The sequence below is a fragment of the Rhinolophus sinicus genome, chromosome 16 (assembly GCF_057876585.1).
Source record: "Rhinolophus sinicus isolate RSI-liver-muscle chromosome 16, RSI-T2T, whole genome shotgun sequence".
Lineage (NCBI taxonomy): Eukaryota > Metazoa > Chordata > Mammalia > Chiroptera > Rhinolophidae > Rhinolophus > Rhinolophus sinicus.
The window spans coordinates 92,991,082-93,006,816 of record NC_142516.1 but is presented as its reverse complement, the minus strand read 5'-3'; the positions used below and the strand labels follow the sequence as shown (position 1 = coordinate 93,006,816).

General features: G+C 38.2%; 1 protein-coding gene across 6 annotated transcripts in view; it reads left to right on the top strand.

The window, feature by feature from the left end:
- The window catches only part of PAN3 (poly(A) specific ribonuclease subunit PAN3), a 133,628-nt gene extending 119,004 nt beyond the window's left edge, over positions 1 to 14,624 (top strand). For all 6 annotated transcript variants that reach the window (XM_074330062.2, XM_019736449.3, XM_019736451.3 and 3 more), the window contains 5 exons: positions 172 to 311; positions 2,720 to 2,849; positions 3,294 to 3,358; positions 8,974 to 9,112; positions 11,713 to 14,624. In XM_074330062.2, the coding sequence (XP_074186163.1) occupies positions 172 to 311; positions 2,720 to 2,849; positions 3,294 to 3,358; positions 8,974 to 9,112; positions 11,713 to 11,853 (615 nt within the window). In that variant the 3' untranslated portion in view covers positions 11,854 to 14,624. The remainder of the gene's footprint in view (positions 1 to 171; positions 312 to 2,719; positions 2,850 to 3,293; positions 3,359 to 8,973; positions 9,113 to 11,712) is intronic.
- The last annotated feature ends 1,111 nt before the right edge of the window (positions 14,625 to 15,735 follow it).

Genomic DNA, 15,735 nt, shown 5'->3' with positions numbered 1-15,735 from the left:
AGGCGAGTCTGGTGTAGAGACCCCGAGTCGTCTCGTTAGTGTGCTCCAGCCAATGCTGAGCTCTGCAGCTTCCTTGTAAAGATGCTTTTTCCATGCAGGCAGTCGTGTCAGTGTATTAAAGTTGTACCTATAAAATAGAAATTACAAGTTGCATTTATTCTTTCATGTCAGCAAGCAGATCTGATATCATTAGGAAAAGTTGTGTTGGCTTTGGCTTGCAACTCTTTAGCAGGAATTCAACGAGAGAATTTACAGAAAGCCATGGAACTGGTGACAATCAACTACTCCTCTGACCTGAAGAATCTGATTTTGTAAGTTTTAATATATGATTAAACGTATATAATGATCATACACGATAAGAGCTTTTTCATAAGGGCCTTTTAACCGTGATCTGTTTATTTTAGTTCCCACTAGTTAAAATCAGGCAAAGCACAATTAAACAACTTGTAATTTATCTTTATTGCTAAGTATATATTTCTTGGAATAAATGTATAAATCAGTGTGTTCAGATTAGTTGTTGCTCTTTTAAACATTTTGCCAGAGGGCACTCTCTAAAGCCCTCATCAGTATCTACTAACTACATGTGACCTTTTAGGTTTAAACTAATTGAAATTAAATAAAATGAAAAATTTAGTTCTTCACTTGCACTAGCCACACTTCAAGAGCTTAGAAGCCACAAGTGGCTCCTGGCTGATAGCGGACAGCGTAGACACAGAGCATCCCATCATCTCAGAAAGTTCTGTCAGTGCTGCTCTAGACGGTGGTCAGCGTCTATGTGAAAGCTGTAAACAAACGCCGGGCAGTCTGGGTCCGTCCTCCGGCCAGATCGGTCATTGCAGGAGGCTCGTGTAAAGGTCCCTGTGCGTCCGTGAGGATAGGTGTGAAAGGAATTCGGCTTAAGAGAAACCGCTGAGGACTGCTGTCACCACGGTGGGCTCCCTGCCCGAGACACCTCCAGCCTCGGGAAGCCAGGTGCACTGCCATGACCCTTACAGGTTATTCTAGAGAACGGATGCTGGGAGGTCTCTTTGGAGGTTCTTGCTATTACATTCCAGAAGCAGGTAGAGCTTATCGATCCCTTTCAGTCTTTTTAGCTCCCAGCTGCTCCTTCTGATCTTTCTGGCAGCCCTGGATGATGCAGTTTCTTTCTGGACTAGCCCTGGGATATGGACCTGCCGGGTAGGGGTGGGGCCGACCACCCTGCTTCGCTCCTCAGGGAGCTGTGTCCTGGTTGTGACAGCGCTGGAAGCCAGCGGTGACCTGGCTCCTATTAATCACCATTAAGATGATTTCTCTTTTAAATGAAAATATTTGTTTCAGATACTATCACAACAGTGAGTCCCAGCCTTAGTTTGAACACCTAGGATGTCTCTAATCTCAAGTTATACTCTCCAAACTTTCCTTTATAAAAAAAAGTGAGAGTAAAGAATATAAATGTAACAAAGTGGCCATACAGTAGTAATTATTGAAACTGGGTGATGGGTACATGGGGATTCATTATACCATTGTCTCTACTCGTATAAATGCTTGACATTTTCCTTAATAAAATGAATAAACAAAAAGGTCATACTTTAATACTAACCAATAACTAAAATTTATAGAACAATAAACTCTCAGGCACTTTCGAACTGATTAATGTGAATTAATTCCCTTAACTTTCCCAACAACTCTATAAATTAGGTATAATCATTAGCTCCATTTTAAAGAAGACAAAACTGAGACATAGAAAGGTAACTCGCCAAATTCACATAGTTTGTAATAACTTTAAGTGTGAGTAGGTAGATATAAATATGTGAGTAATTACAGATGAATAGCCGAGACATCGATTATCCACCTGAGTATAACCATTCAGTTATTTAACAAAGAATGCCTGCTAGATGCCAGGTGCTGCAGCCTGAGCAAGGTGAACACATCCCCAACTTCTGGAGCTTCCACCCTAATGGGGAGGAGTTAATAAACATGTGAACGAGTAAGATGTTTGCAGATAAGTCCAATGAAGAAAACAAGACAGAATTATAAGCAGAGGGTGAAAGGGTGGGAGAGTGAGAATGGTTAGGAAATGGCTGACCTATCAGAATAAGCAATAATAGGTGATTAATAATTACTGTGTTCCAGAAGGTAGCCCTTTGAAACATGTAATATTTTCTGCCTTAGTTATAGTGATAGATTGGTCTCTTCTGATGTGTGTTACTACATGAAGATTTCTCAGAAATAAACATACCGTGACAATTGATAAATGAAGTCACAGAGCCGAGGACAGCTTTATAAAAAGCTGAGGCTCGTTTGATTTATCAAACCGGTTGTAGTTTGAAAAATTATTTTTGAGGAGCAATGGGAAAATCTCCCCACCTACAACCACCCCCTAGCTCACCTCTCCAAAAAAGTTTGTAACAATCTTTTCATCTCCCACCATTGTAATGAAGGGTTTGAGAATGGAAATGGTAAGTGTAACCCTATTCAATTTTCCTTTTTTATTTCAGAACACAAAAAAAGTAGAGAAAGAGACATGTTTACAGTTTTCCCCTCCACTGGCTCTTAAGATTTTCCAGAGAAAAGAGAATTATTAAGCTTTAAAAGTGAACTTGACTTGCATGAAAAAATGTTTTCAAAATTGTGTGCACTAATATGACAGTGACAACAGTAGCTACATGCTTGTGGGTTACATTGTTTTTTAAATCGCACGGTTGGCATTCAAGTGATTCTCCTTTATTTTGATTAGGTATCTGTTGACTGACCAAAACAGGATGCGAAGTGTAAATGACATCATGCCCATGATCGGTGCTCGATTTTATACTCAATTGGATGCTGCTCAAATGAGAAATGATGTCATCGAGGAAGACCTTGCAAAGGTAGAGTGTGGTTAAGAGAGTGCACACACTTGCCTCTGTGTGTGTGAGTAGTGATCACTGTGCTCAGGATAGTGCAGGCTTGGCCAAGATTGTTTGCAGGTACTTTTGTCCAAACTTAATGTTCAGTATTTTGATTTCCTATGTTCTCTGGGCATTTGTTTTCTTCTTTTTGTTTATGGCTTTGCTATAGTCACATGATAAAGTCTTGATTTTTTTTTTTTAATGTGAGTTACTTTAACGATTCTTAGAAATGACCAGTTGCATAATCTTGCTATTGAATGACATGGACATGTTATATTTAAAAGTATAACCGGAAGGTGGGGATGTTAGGATTTATTGTTTAAAGGTAATATTGGTTCAGGGTACCAGTTTTTGTAAACTTTTACTTTTATATTCAGTTAGCTGGAACATTAATATTTTCTCTCTCTTTAAAATGTTTTATAGGAGGTTCAAAATGGAAGACTGTTTAGGCTTCTAGCAAAATTGGGAACAATCAATGAGAGGCCGGAGTAAGGATTTACAGTATTTTATGATATGTTTTTAATCAAGGGCTCTGTTTTGCATAATAAGAATGAGTGTACCTTATTCTTACTGGTTTTATTTGGGGAAAAAGAAAAATTCTCCTGCGAAGTAACCTTACGCTTATTGTTGTTAGCTGTTAGGGTGGTGTCTTACAGTCACAGCCTGGGCGTGGTTGTCGTAAGGATTTCACACACACACACACACATACACACATACAGAAATGCACTGTGTTCGAAATCGCCATGTGGCTCGCACAGGAGGGGTATTTTATGACCATCAGCCCTGCCTTCACCCTGTCTCCTCTTTGAAGCCTGGTCAACCCCGTTTACCTTGGGCAGATCAGAGGCTTCAGAAATCTCTAGTTCCTGCTGCCTCCTATCTCCTCTGAAAGCGCATTATTTATAGCTGTCATATCAGTGACATTGGAAAAGCATCACCATCTCACATTCTTTGTTATTTAGTTCTGCCTCATTTGTATGTTAATCATATATTCAAGAAAGAAGCAGAGTTGATGTATGTACGACGTAACTGTCAAAGACGGCAGTATTGCAGCTCTGTGACCTTAAGTTACAGTCAGGAGTGTCACCGTTGTTAATAGAGACGGGATGGATAAATGTCGTGGCTTGAGGAATTGTTTTGGACAGAATTCAAATCCCCTTTCCTTGCTTCAAAGTTAAAAGACTCAGTTAGTACTTTCCTTAATAATTTTTCTAAATGAAGAAAACATGACTATATGTTGGACCATTTTTAGAAACCCTTGGCTGTTTCTTCTGGAATGTATGTCTCTATTCTAAAATGTATGCTTATAGTGTTTTTTCTTGATTTTTTTCAGTATTTAACTCAGCTAATGATTTTGTCCTGTGGAAGATGCTTTATGTTTCACACCCCTTTTCTTAACTGAAAACACACACAATCAATCAACCTCTCTCTGTCTTTCTCTCTGTCTCTGTCTGTCTGTCTGTCTGTCTGTCTCTCTCTCTCTCTCTCTCTCTCTCTCTCATTTAACCCATAAATTTTGAGTTAAATCTATTTGGTATTGACATTATTATAACAAGGTAAATATTGTTCATAGCTATACCACATAGTAAATCAAGCCTATATTTCATTTCTTTTGTATTTTGTTTTTTGAGTTTTGTTTTCGTGGAATTAATTATTATCTTATATAGAAAACTAAGCAAATAAAAAAAATATTTACTGCCAGTTCATTCCAAACTCTCTGCCAGAGTTATAAAACACCTTTCCTTATGGCCCCAAATAGGTAACCGATCATTTCTCCTCAGATCATTTCTCCTGGCGCTTCTGTCCTTCTGTTCCCAGGTGGGCTAGTTGTGCTTTAAGCCTGCTCACGCTCGCACTTTAGAACTGGAGCTTCCCCTCACTGTTATCCTGGGAGTTTTCATGGTCTCTCAAGTTGCGACTATATATTCTTATTTCCCCCCTCCACCACCTCCTACCCCCTCGGTGTTTAATGTCTACAAATTGTAAACCATACAGTGTTCTGTATATTGCTCTTTTTCTCATAACATTTTGGAAATCATTCTGTTCAAATATTTAGTGTGTACCCAGCACTCTTTGCAGTAGTTTACAAACATGCCCTGACTTAATTCTCAAAACAGCCACGTGATGCCTGTCCTGTTAGTGATCCCACTGAACAGAGAATCGAGGTTTACAGACATTAAAGACCACGTTCGAGATCATGTCGTTAGGAAGTGTAGGAGCCAGGAGTCGCATCCACGTGGTCTGCTTCCAGAGTCCGTGCTTCCTGTGACTTGTGCCATGTAATAGTCCATCCTGTGGGGACACTGTTTTCCAGTTCCCTGTTGGCGGGCATTTGGGTTGTTTTCAGTCTTTTGCTCATACAAACAATGCTGCAGGGACTGACTTACGCATGCTTAATTTTGTGTGTGCGTAAGTGTAGGCCCAGTTGTGGTTGTGAAGACGTGGGAAGGCCACAGATTTGGTAGCTGCTACAGAAGCGTTAGCAGCGTCCAGTGAGTGCATCAGTGTCTTTCACCAATCAGTGTTTCTCACTTGGATTTGTGCCAGCCTGATGGATGCAGTTTTTTGTATTAGCGAGCATGTTGCCTATTTTTTTTACATTTTTGTTTCATCTGTGTCTCCTTTTCTGCCTACTCATTTTTATTTTCAGTTGGATTGTCTGTTTTTCTTTTTGATATATAGGAGCTGGAGAGATTTACCTTTTGTAATCTTGGGTTTTTTTTAGTTTGTCATTTTACTTTTGACTCTGCTTAATTTTTTCCCATGCAGACATTTATATATGTAGTCTAATTGATGAAACTTGCCTTTATACTTTTAGATTGAGTCATAGTTAGAAAGTTAGGCCTTTTCTACTGCACGATTATAAGGAATTATCTCATGGTTTCTTCTAGAATACTCATGGTTTCATTTTTTTCATATTAAAATTTTTTATGTATTTTGAATTTATATAGGATGTAAGATATGAATTCAATTTTATTTTTCCCCCAGAAGATTACGCAGTGATCTAAAATCTATTTCTTAAGTAGTCTAGCTTTCCCCACTTGTTTAAAGCAGCATCTGTTTTAATGATTGACGTTTTACAATCTAGTACTGGTAGTGCTATCTTGTATCTAGTTCATTTTTTGTTGTTTCGTTTTCCTAAAACTGTTCATTTTCTGTATAAATTCAAAAATCAGCTTGTTTTAGTTAAAAAAAAATCAGTAAACCTGATAGTACTTTAATTGAGACTATAACCTGTTAGGTTTATTAATAAACTTAAGGAACATATATGTTTTTAGATGTCAAGTTATTGTAACCAAGGTAATGGTATCCCATGGTACTTGTTGACATCTGCTTTAGTATTCTTCAGTGTTTAAGTTGCTCTTTATGTAGTTACAGCACACCAAGTTTATTCTTAGGTATTTTTTCTTGTTACTATTATAATGGGAGTTCCCTTCCCTCCCCCCACCCCAGACTGCTTGTTACCAATGTACATGAAAATCATTGATTTTTGTAAATTTTCTGCCTAATTACCTTATTGTTTGGTTAGTTTTTCAGTAGATTCTCTTGGGTTTCCAGATACGTAGTCCTAGCTTCAAATATTGGTAATTATTAATTTTTCTTTAGTGATTGTGTTAGCTAGGACCTCTACTACATAGCTGAATAATAGTAATGATAATTTCGTTTAGAATTTGAAGCATTGCTCTGCTGTCTTTTAGCTTCCAAACAGATTCAAAGCCATTTTCTTTTCCTATCCTTTCCTACCCCCCATACTTATAGGGTCTTTTCTTTATCACTGATGTTCAGCAATTCATACCAGTGTGACGACTTGTTGTGGGTTTTTGATTTATTCTGATGACACAGCAGGTGGGCCCTTTTAATCTTGGAAACATGTTCTTCATTATTGTTTCTTTGGTAATTTCTCTCTTTCGGAATTATCTTTATTCAGATGTTAGAGTTTGCAATTGATATTCTAATATTCTCTTCTATTTTTTGGATCATATGATTTTGTTCTACTTTCTAGGCAACTACGGCAACTTATTTTGTCTAAAATTAAAGGATTTTTTCTGATCCTTCTTTGAATATTTAAATTTCTGCTATCATATTTTCAATTTTCAAGAACTTTTTGCCCTCTAAATATTTCTTAAATTGCATCTAATTTTATTTCTCTGAGGCTGTCAATTAAAGATTTTTGGTTTTAAGTTTTGTTCTGTTCCCTGCAACATCTCATAGGAAACAAGAATTTGCTTTGTTTTGTTTTATTCACCAAAGGATTTCTGATCCTTGGCTGTCCGTTAATATTAAAAGTGAGGTCCTAAAAAGCTAATGGGAAATTCCTTGTGGGGGGGCCCCATGATTGTGACAAAGCAGAATGTGTGATAAAGCAGTGTGATACTGTTAGGTATGATTATTTTTGTTTTTCATAGACTGCTAAATGTCAGTATTTCTGTTGGGCAGGTCAGCATCTCCAGAAAAGAATCTTCCAGCTTGCTCTCTCCATGATAAACCTATACACAAGCTTTAGGGAGCCAAGTAGGGGAAAAGTGTTGGTTGAATAGTCTCAGCCACCACTCCTCAGCTCCTTATCTCCTGCTTTGCCCCCCTCCTGCAGGCTGGAGATGCTCTGTCCGCCCTGTCTGGAAACATTTCTGGTCTGTTTCGGGCAGCTTCCTGCCAGGCAGTAGTGGGGGCGGGCATGAGAGGGTTCTCTGATGTTTAGGGCACCTTTCGTCCCTCTACTGTTTGCAGCCTCATTCACACCAGCACCGGTAGTACTGAGTTCACTGCTATGGCTGATTTCTTGTGATCTCCCCTCTTCACGTCCCCTGTCGCATTGGAGTTCAGTTTTCTTCAGGTCTGCTAAGTCACACCACTTACCTGTCTGCTGTCCACCTTCCACATATTTGTGACTATTTTTTGTCGGTTAGTGTTGTTTCTGATTCCTTTGTCCTTGTGTGTTTACCCTTTTAAAGACATTTGTTGTCAGTTTGGTGAGGGTTTGAAAGGGAACAGGGATAAGTGGGTGTCTTGAATCAACTTGAACCGGAAGTCCCTGGAGTGATCTTTGCAAAGCACACGTATACTTGTGTTTAACCCTTGTGGGGGGCTCTCCCTGTGCTCTTGGAATGCAGACCTCATGTTTTAATGTGACCTAAGGCTGCAGAGTCCGACCTCTCCTTATCCTTGCTTCAGATCTGCCCTTTTTTTTTCTTTTAATTTTCTCCTCCTCTCTCTTCCTTCTCTGACTCTTTGCCTTGTCTTTCCTCTTTCCCCTCTTTGGCCTTACTCTCTATCCCTCCCTTTGTATTCCTTTTTTCCTCTTGTCTTTTCTCCCCGACCCCATCCAGCCACACTGACCTTTGACCCTATGGAGCTTAAGTTTCTCTAGTGCCTCCATGTGCTGGCCTTTACAAATATCAGTGCTTCTGACTGAGGAGCGTCCTTCTGGGAAGGGCCTTGGCTGCTTCCTCTGGAGAGCCTTCCTTACCTTCCCAAATGAGTTCATGTTTCCGTTTTGTGCTACACAGCTTTTTCTTAATAACATTATTTAAATATACAGTGACAACTTTCTTTGGTTATTTGAATGTGTGTTTTCCCTACTAGACCGTAAATTCCAAAGGTCACTGAAAACTGACTGGTTCTGGTCTGTTCTCCAGTTCTTTGCAGCATGCTTTCGTATCCTCACACGGGGGTAGGAAACCCAAACCTACCCCCTTTTTGTTTCCTGAACATTTTTCTCTTTTATGCTCAGCAGTAAAGTAGAGCACATCCCTGAACATCTGTTTATAATGTAAAGACATTTCTTTCTTCCCCGTTTTATCCAGTAATAGGGGTCTAAATAAGTCATTATAAAATAGTGGTGTGTAAGGGGTAATTGCCCTTGAGAATTAGAAACTGGTATTCATATACTTTCATGTTAAGTGAGATTATTTTTAAAAATAATAAATCTGGGCATAAAATGTGAAAAAATAAAAATTTTCAGCTACCCTATAACTTTTGGGAGATTAAAAAACTACAAAAAAACCTTTATTTATTGGAGAAAATAAAATTAAACTAGTTTGGAGTCTGAAGAATAAACATACTTTCAGCATGAGTTACTGAGGTAAAATGTTACCTTCTCCAGGTTTCAGAAGGATCCTACCTGGTCAGAGACTGGAGACCGTTATCTGTTGAAACTCTTTAGGGATCATCTTTTTCATCAGGTGACAGAAGCGGGTGCTCCTTGGATCGACCTCAGTCATATCATTTCTTGTCTTAACAAGGTAATTTGTATCTGGCTTTTCACGGTCATAATGCCATCTACAGTTCGTAGAATTGCATCCTCTACAAATACTAAGAAACTTAAGAAATTAAGATGGCTCTCCTCTAGTCTACAAGACAGTTTATTAATAATTTATAGGTGTATCTACTTAATAATTTTTAGACTAGGAAGATTTTTTTTAAAGACCTACATGAATAACTTTAGAATTTTTCTTCATTGAGGATCTTTTTATTGTGATAAAGGTCACGAAATGACTGCCTCCCCTCCCCCATACTGTATTTTATTTATTTTGTTATACCAAATAAAACAATGAGTGGGAAAACAGAAAAATAATTCTGTGTTTAAATATTTTTTAAAAGTTGAGTTTCTTCTAAGTCATGTGAGTCATGTTGAATGTCCCGCATGCTACCAGCCCGTTTCCTATTAACTGCGGGTACGCTGATCACGCGTCACTGTGACGTCAGTAGGCCCAGCCCGTACAAATGGGGAATGAGGTGATTAGATGAATTAAGTAGATGAAGGTATATCATAAATTTACTTGAGAGGCGAGCTCTGTGTTTTCAAAAGGGCCAGGACAATTTCCAGAGAAGGAAGGAATGCCTTTTTATTTTTAATGAATCACTTGGAATTATAGAGCTTAGAATGGGTCTTCAAAAGTAAATCCTAGCCTTTGTATAGATTTATGTCTAAATCAGGAGTCAGTAAACTGTGGCTTGTGGGCCAGACCCATCCGATTGGCCTGTTTCTGTATAGCCTGCAAGCAAACAATAATTTTCACATTTTTAAAAGATTGTAAAAAACAAAAAGAAAAAAAAAAACGCAGAATATGTGACCGAGACTGTATGTGGCCCTGGAACTGAAGGCATTTAGTACTGGCTCTTTATAGAAAACTGTCCCTAAATGACAGGCACTACGGGAGAAAATGTCCCCTTCCGGGCGTTGTGCTCACCCTTCCAGGAAAAGGTCGTGGAGTTTTGCTTTTAAGTGCTACTTTGCCATGTTTGAATTTCCTTAAAACTCTTCAAAGAGTGTTGTCAGTCACCTACATGAGACAGGATAAAACTGTGTACCACTGAACGAATGCGGTATGATTTCTGTATTCATTTTCCTTTTTCCCTTCCGGGGAAAACCTTGTTCTCGAGAGCAGTGAGTGGAGAAGAATTCCACCAGATTATAGAAAATAGTATCCATAGTATCCAAGCACCAGTAACTAGAACTGTGTGGAACTAATATAATTACTAACAGGTAGACCAGATGGATCAAGCCAGGGGCAGGTATCTTAAGTGAAGATTTTGTTAATATTAGGATATTGAAAATTTGAAGAAAATTCTATGTCATTTCATAAAACAGTAGTAAATAAAATTTATCCCAAATCTGAAAGTGTGACAGTTTTCTAAATTTGGGAAGAGTAATAAATGAAAAAGGATGGATGGACACAATGATATAAAAATTAAAATTTTACATAGCTTATTTTGGTGGAAATGATTAAAATTAACTGGCAAAATGATTTAAAAGTTTGAGTCTTCAGAATTAGTTTTAAACATATTTCAATGAATGAGTGAATGAATGGAAAAAAAAAGGGAACATGTACATTGAAAACTAACAGAAAATAAAGTGAAAACCATAATAAGGTGAGTTATTTGATGGACCAAGGATTAGTATTTATGCTTTATAAAAAAGACCTCATTAAAATATTACTGCCAAATCCTTATAGGTAAGTGTGGGTGAAGATCATAAACTGACATTCACACTTGTGGAAATAACAAAAGTAAATGTATGAAAACATTTGGTAACATTAATCAAAAAAATGTAAATTAAAATAGCAAGGCACTCATTTGATATGGAGCTGATGGTAAGTTGGTACGCCACACAAATCAGTGGTGCCTGATCCCCTTTGGAGAGCAATTTGGCTATAATGAGCGGTAAAATTACTCATCCTTTCTGATTGATTATACTTTTAAGTCTTTCTCCTAAGGACTTAATTCTGTAGAAAAAAATAAGTAGATGAGTATGTTCATTACATTGTAATTCATGATACAAAAAAAGTTGGAAGATATTGGGGAAATAATTAAATTCTGGAGTATCAACTGGATGGAATATAATGCAAACAAGTATGAAGCGCATGAAAGATACAGAGAAATACAGGGCAGCTTTTGTTGGCAAAGCATCCAAGCTTTGTTGCCTGGTGACGCTTCCATGTGTGTGTAACCACTGTGGGAGCCGGAAGGACGGTTACGCAGGTTGCTAGGCCCTGCGTGCGGGCTGCACCGCACGTGAGCTTATGATAGACACCTGGGTTCTGAGCAGGTTCTGTTTGCACACGGCCAATGTGCTTGTCTCTATCTGTTCTTACCCTAAAAGAAAAGAAGCTGTCTGGTACTTTGTAGTTGTACCCTCGTATCTGACTCTCTAATAAATGTTATATTTTTCTCAAAAAAAAGCATCTGAGCTGACAGGTGTGTGCATGCATAAAATATTTATGTACCTCCAGAAGGGAATGTGACAAAACTTTTTAAATCGTTTATTTATCGTTGTTTCAAATGTCCTAAAATACAGTCAATTATCTCGTGCATGGTATGAACTTCGTATTTTGTGTTTCAGTTAGATGCTGGTGTGCCAGAAAAAATAAGCCTCATTTCCAGAGACGAGAAGAGCGTCCTTGTGGTGACGTACAGTGACTTAAAGCGCTGCTTTGAAAATACTTTTCAGGAACTGATTGCAGCTGCCAATGGTCAGTTGTAGTATTTGCTAGCAGAGCAGGCGGGACGTGGCCGAGGAGCGGAACCAATAGCGAATTGCACTACAGCTGAACTGTGTTCATCATCTCATTTCACATTTGGAAAACAAACAGGAGATGAGCCAAGCTGCTTGCACTTCAGTCAGGTACACTGTTACTTGAAAGGAAGAATGTTTCACTCATCCTAGAGCTGTGGCTGCCAGTGGGCCCAGATCTGTGAAGAATTTCTTTTAGATTAAGGAGCACCATTGGGTGAATGATGTTCCAGCTTCTGTTTTTTCCACCTGTATATGCACTAATTTTAATTTTTTAAAGACTTTTTTTCTGATCCTTGAACTTCTGCCACATTGTATACTTACGGAGGGACTCTTTGCAAGGACGTTTTGGGGAAACAATGCCGGGCAGCATTTCCTTCACTAAGGGTTGCAGAATTTGCTCTTTGGTGGGTGGGTTGCCCTGAATGAAGTCGTGGACCAGCTAAATAACTTCGTAGAAGTACAGTCTAGTGCTGAATTCTTACAAGTCTCGTATGCAAGCTCTGTATGCCACCCACTGTTCGTGCAGATTGAGGCTTGGGGTGTTTTGTTTTGAAGAACACAAAGAGAAATACCCGTGAATTGTTGGCTCTAAAGTCCCCCTTACTTGATTTAAATCCTTTCTGAATAAGGATTGGAGAAACTGAAGGAGCACAGAGAGCGCTTTGCTCCACATTCAGCCAGAGTCTCTTCGCCAAGGTGTTTCCCTGCTGGTCAGAGACGTTGACATTTATGCCATTTTTTTTTTAACCAGAAAAAGAATTAAGAGATTGTGTTAACGACCTGAGTTCAGGAGTAGATCGCTTTAGCTACTTTCCGGTTTGCTTTTTTGTATGAAGTTCTGTTCTTCGAACCACAGCTTTATTATGGTACTTGACACTGGATACAGACACAGACACTGTTCAGAAGATGAACTAAACACAGCAGTGGTCTGGCATCGAGAGCTTTCGCAAGTTTGACAGCCTGAGTCTGGAGGGATAACGATCTGCTGTGCCTTTGCAGTCACTGCTTAGCCCAAAGTAATAGTACTTTTGATAATAACTATGTGGGATATTCCTGAGTAAGTCAATCTCAAAAGTTTGGAATTTTCCTCCTCTTAACTTTCTTAATATTTGGACGTGCAGTTGTCGCCAAACTTGGGTATTCGTGGAATTTCTAGTTAATGAAATACCTATACTTTGATACTGAAGACTGCCAAATACATAGGAATTTTCTTTCTTAAAAAACAGTAATGAAGACGAGATCTCCTTCCCCAGCACTGAATGTTTTACCAGCTCCGGGTGCTCACCGTGCAGCTATGAAGAAAACGTGGGAACTCAGAAGGTCAGGAAAGACTTCTAAGCACTTGTAACAGATGTTACGGTCTTCAATTTTAATAATCACACGTATTTGTAGTTTTCAGAGAAGTTTTTAATATTTCTCTGTCCACTTTTTATAAGCTTTAAAATGATTTTCTCTGCCTTGAGATTTGCATCAAGAAAAAGCACCTCTCTTCACCTAAAAGCTTTGAAGACTAGGACACGCTTTCCATGTCTTAACAGGTGTGTTTGAGTCCACGTGTGGTAGCATCAGCTGTTGAGTGAAAAAGAAAATCAATGACTGCATTTGATCGGATGGATTTTAAAAGAACATGATGTTCCGTCGTCAAAGGATGAGTTAACGTTTGCCACCACAATGTTCTTTTTATGTAAAAGGAACAAGAGTTAGAGACATTAACATGCAAAAGTCTTTTATCATTAGCTCATGTATTTGAGGAAGAGCAGCTGTCTTTTTATATGTTTTTTGACAAATCATATTGTAATTCTTTTGTACAAAAAAGAACTACTTGTATTCTAGAAGAAATATGAAATGCTTAATTTATAAGCGGGCTGGAGATTTTTTCCAATATTGTTTTCTTTGAAAATGAAAGGGGATCATCTATTTTAGTTTTGGGGTCTGGGAACTTTTTGAAAATTTAATTTGTGGACCAATGTTTTGTGAAAGCTAAGGAAGGGCAGGGGTAAAATAGGGCTTGAATTTCTCATTCTGTGTAGACCAGCAAACTTCCCTCTGCAAGGCAGGTTCAAATCACAAACTCAAGAATGTTTGCATCATAAATGCTAGTTTGCTTCAGCCCCTAGTAACCTCAGGACTTGCTTTGAATATAAAAGGTAGACAGCTGATACGTTGTCATGAGTAAATATTGTCAGCCAGAAAACAGTTGGTGTCAGGTAATACATATTTTTTTAAACTTTGTTTTATATTTATTTTTCATTTAGTTTTTATTGGGAATGGTTTTCAATGGAACTCTTAGTTCTGCTTAGGTGTTTTTTGGGGGAGCCCTCTTTTCCATAGTGTAATTCCATTTAAGAGGTTGTCTAAAAGTTAGTCTTTTTAATTCGTAGGAAGATTTTAATATCTGAGAATAGTCAAATTAAGGATGTAAACTTCCCATACTTTCCTGGTATGACAGATAAAAGCACAGAAAGGACAACCCTTGAAATCATGTGGCATTGGTCATTTCAATTTTTTGTACCTATTTTAAATTCTGTTAGTGTATTTACTTCATTGTAAATATTTTTGAGGGTACCTTTGTATTTTGCTTTTGACCTTGGTTCTGTGATTTGGATGTCAACAACTTCCCTAAAAAACACCAGTATAAGTTCTAATGTCATGATCCCAATATGGGTTATTCATCTTTAATCCTGTTTTCAGTCTCTATGTGTACAGCAGTATTTTTAATAAAGAATTACAGAGAGACACTTGTCGCTTGTTGTTGTTACCAGTTCATTTAACAAGGTGATGTTTGTCGAGTGATAGGAATTTAGAAGGCTAACATCACCTGCAAGTGTTGGAGGGACCTTTGGTCTTGGATGAAATGGAGGCAGGTTTTTATTACTAGGTGTCTGTTAAATGCCTATGTGGATATATTCTAAGCAATAAAAATGCAAATGTGAGTTCTTGTCATTATAAAATGCATAGTTATGCCCAAACATTTCTATATAATACCTGGCTCACAGCGTGGTTTAGGAGGGAAGACCTGTTATGTGACAGGCGGGGAATGATGCATAGCTAGTCTTTGACTCAGTACTTAATTTACTGTATAAGTGAAGGATGTCCCTTCCCCCAAGTTCTTCAAAAACGTTATTCAGAAGATAAGGATAGATAAAGAAAATATGGCAAAATGTTAAGATTTGTTGAATCGGGGTACTGAGTGTTTATTTTATGGTTTTTCTCTGCACATTTGAAGTGAAAAGTTGAAAACAGTACAGTACAGAATAGAAAAGGACTTTAGGCGTAGGTGAAGGGTAACTAGAGGAAGGAAGGATTATTTTCAGCTGAAGGAACTGTTAAGTTGCTTTTAAGAGATCAGAGAAGAGAGAGAATAAGTGTAGGAGGTCTTTTCTGTAGAAGGATCCTGAAAGAAATCCATAGGATCAGATGCAAATCAAAATGACCATTGTAGGATCATGGAGAAGAAAGGAGATTAGTCTGCCTGGAACGGAAGATGTGTTTGGGGATCTTTGGGATTAAATTTTTTAGGAGAAAACATTAAAAATACTGTTAAAATTAGGCCCATGTTACAGCTGATACACTTTGGCCAATGGAGATAGAATAGCTTTATTGTTTTTATCTCCTATGCTCTGAATGGTCAAAAACAGTGGGGTATTTTTCCCTTCACTTTTACCAAGTGCACAGTTGGGGACTCATCTGTAAAATATCCTTTTATATAAACCGGGTTGGGGGGGAATGTGAGGAGAGAGAATTTAAAAATGCATGTCCTTACAATTCATTTAAAATGGTATGCATGGTGGTTAAGCAACCTGCTTGCCAGGACAAGACGACCTGAGTTCAATCCTCAGTCTCCCACCC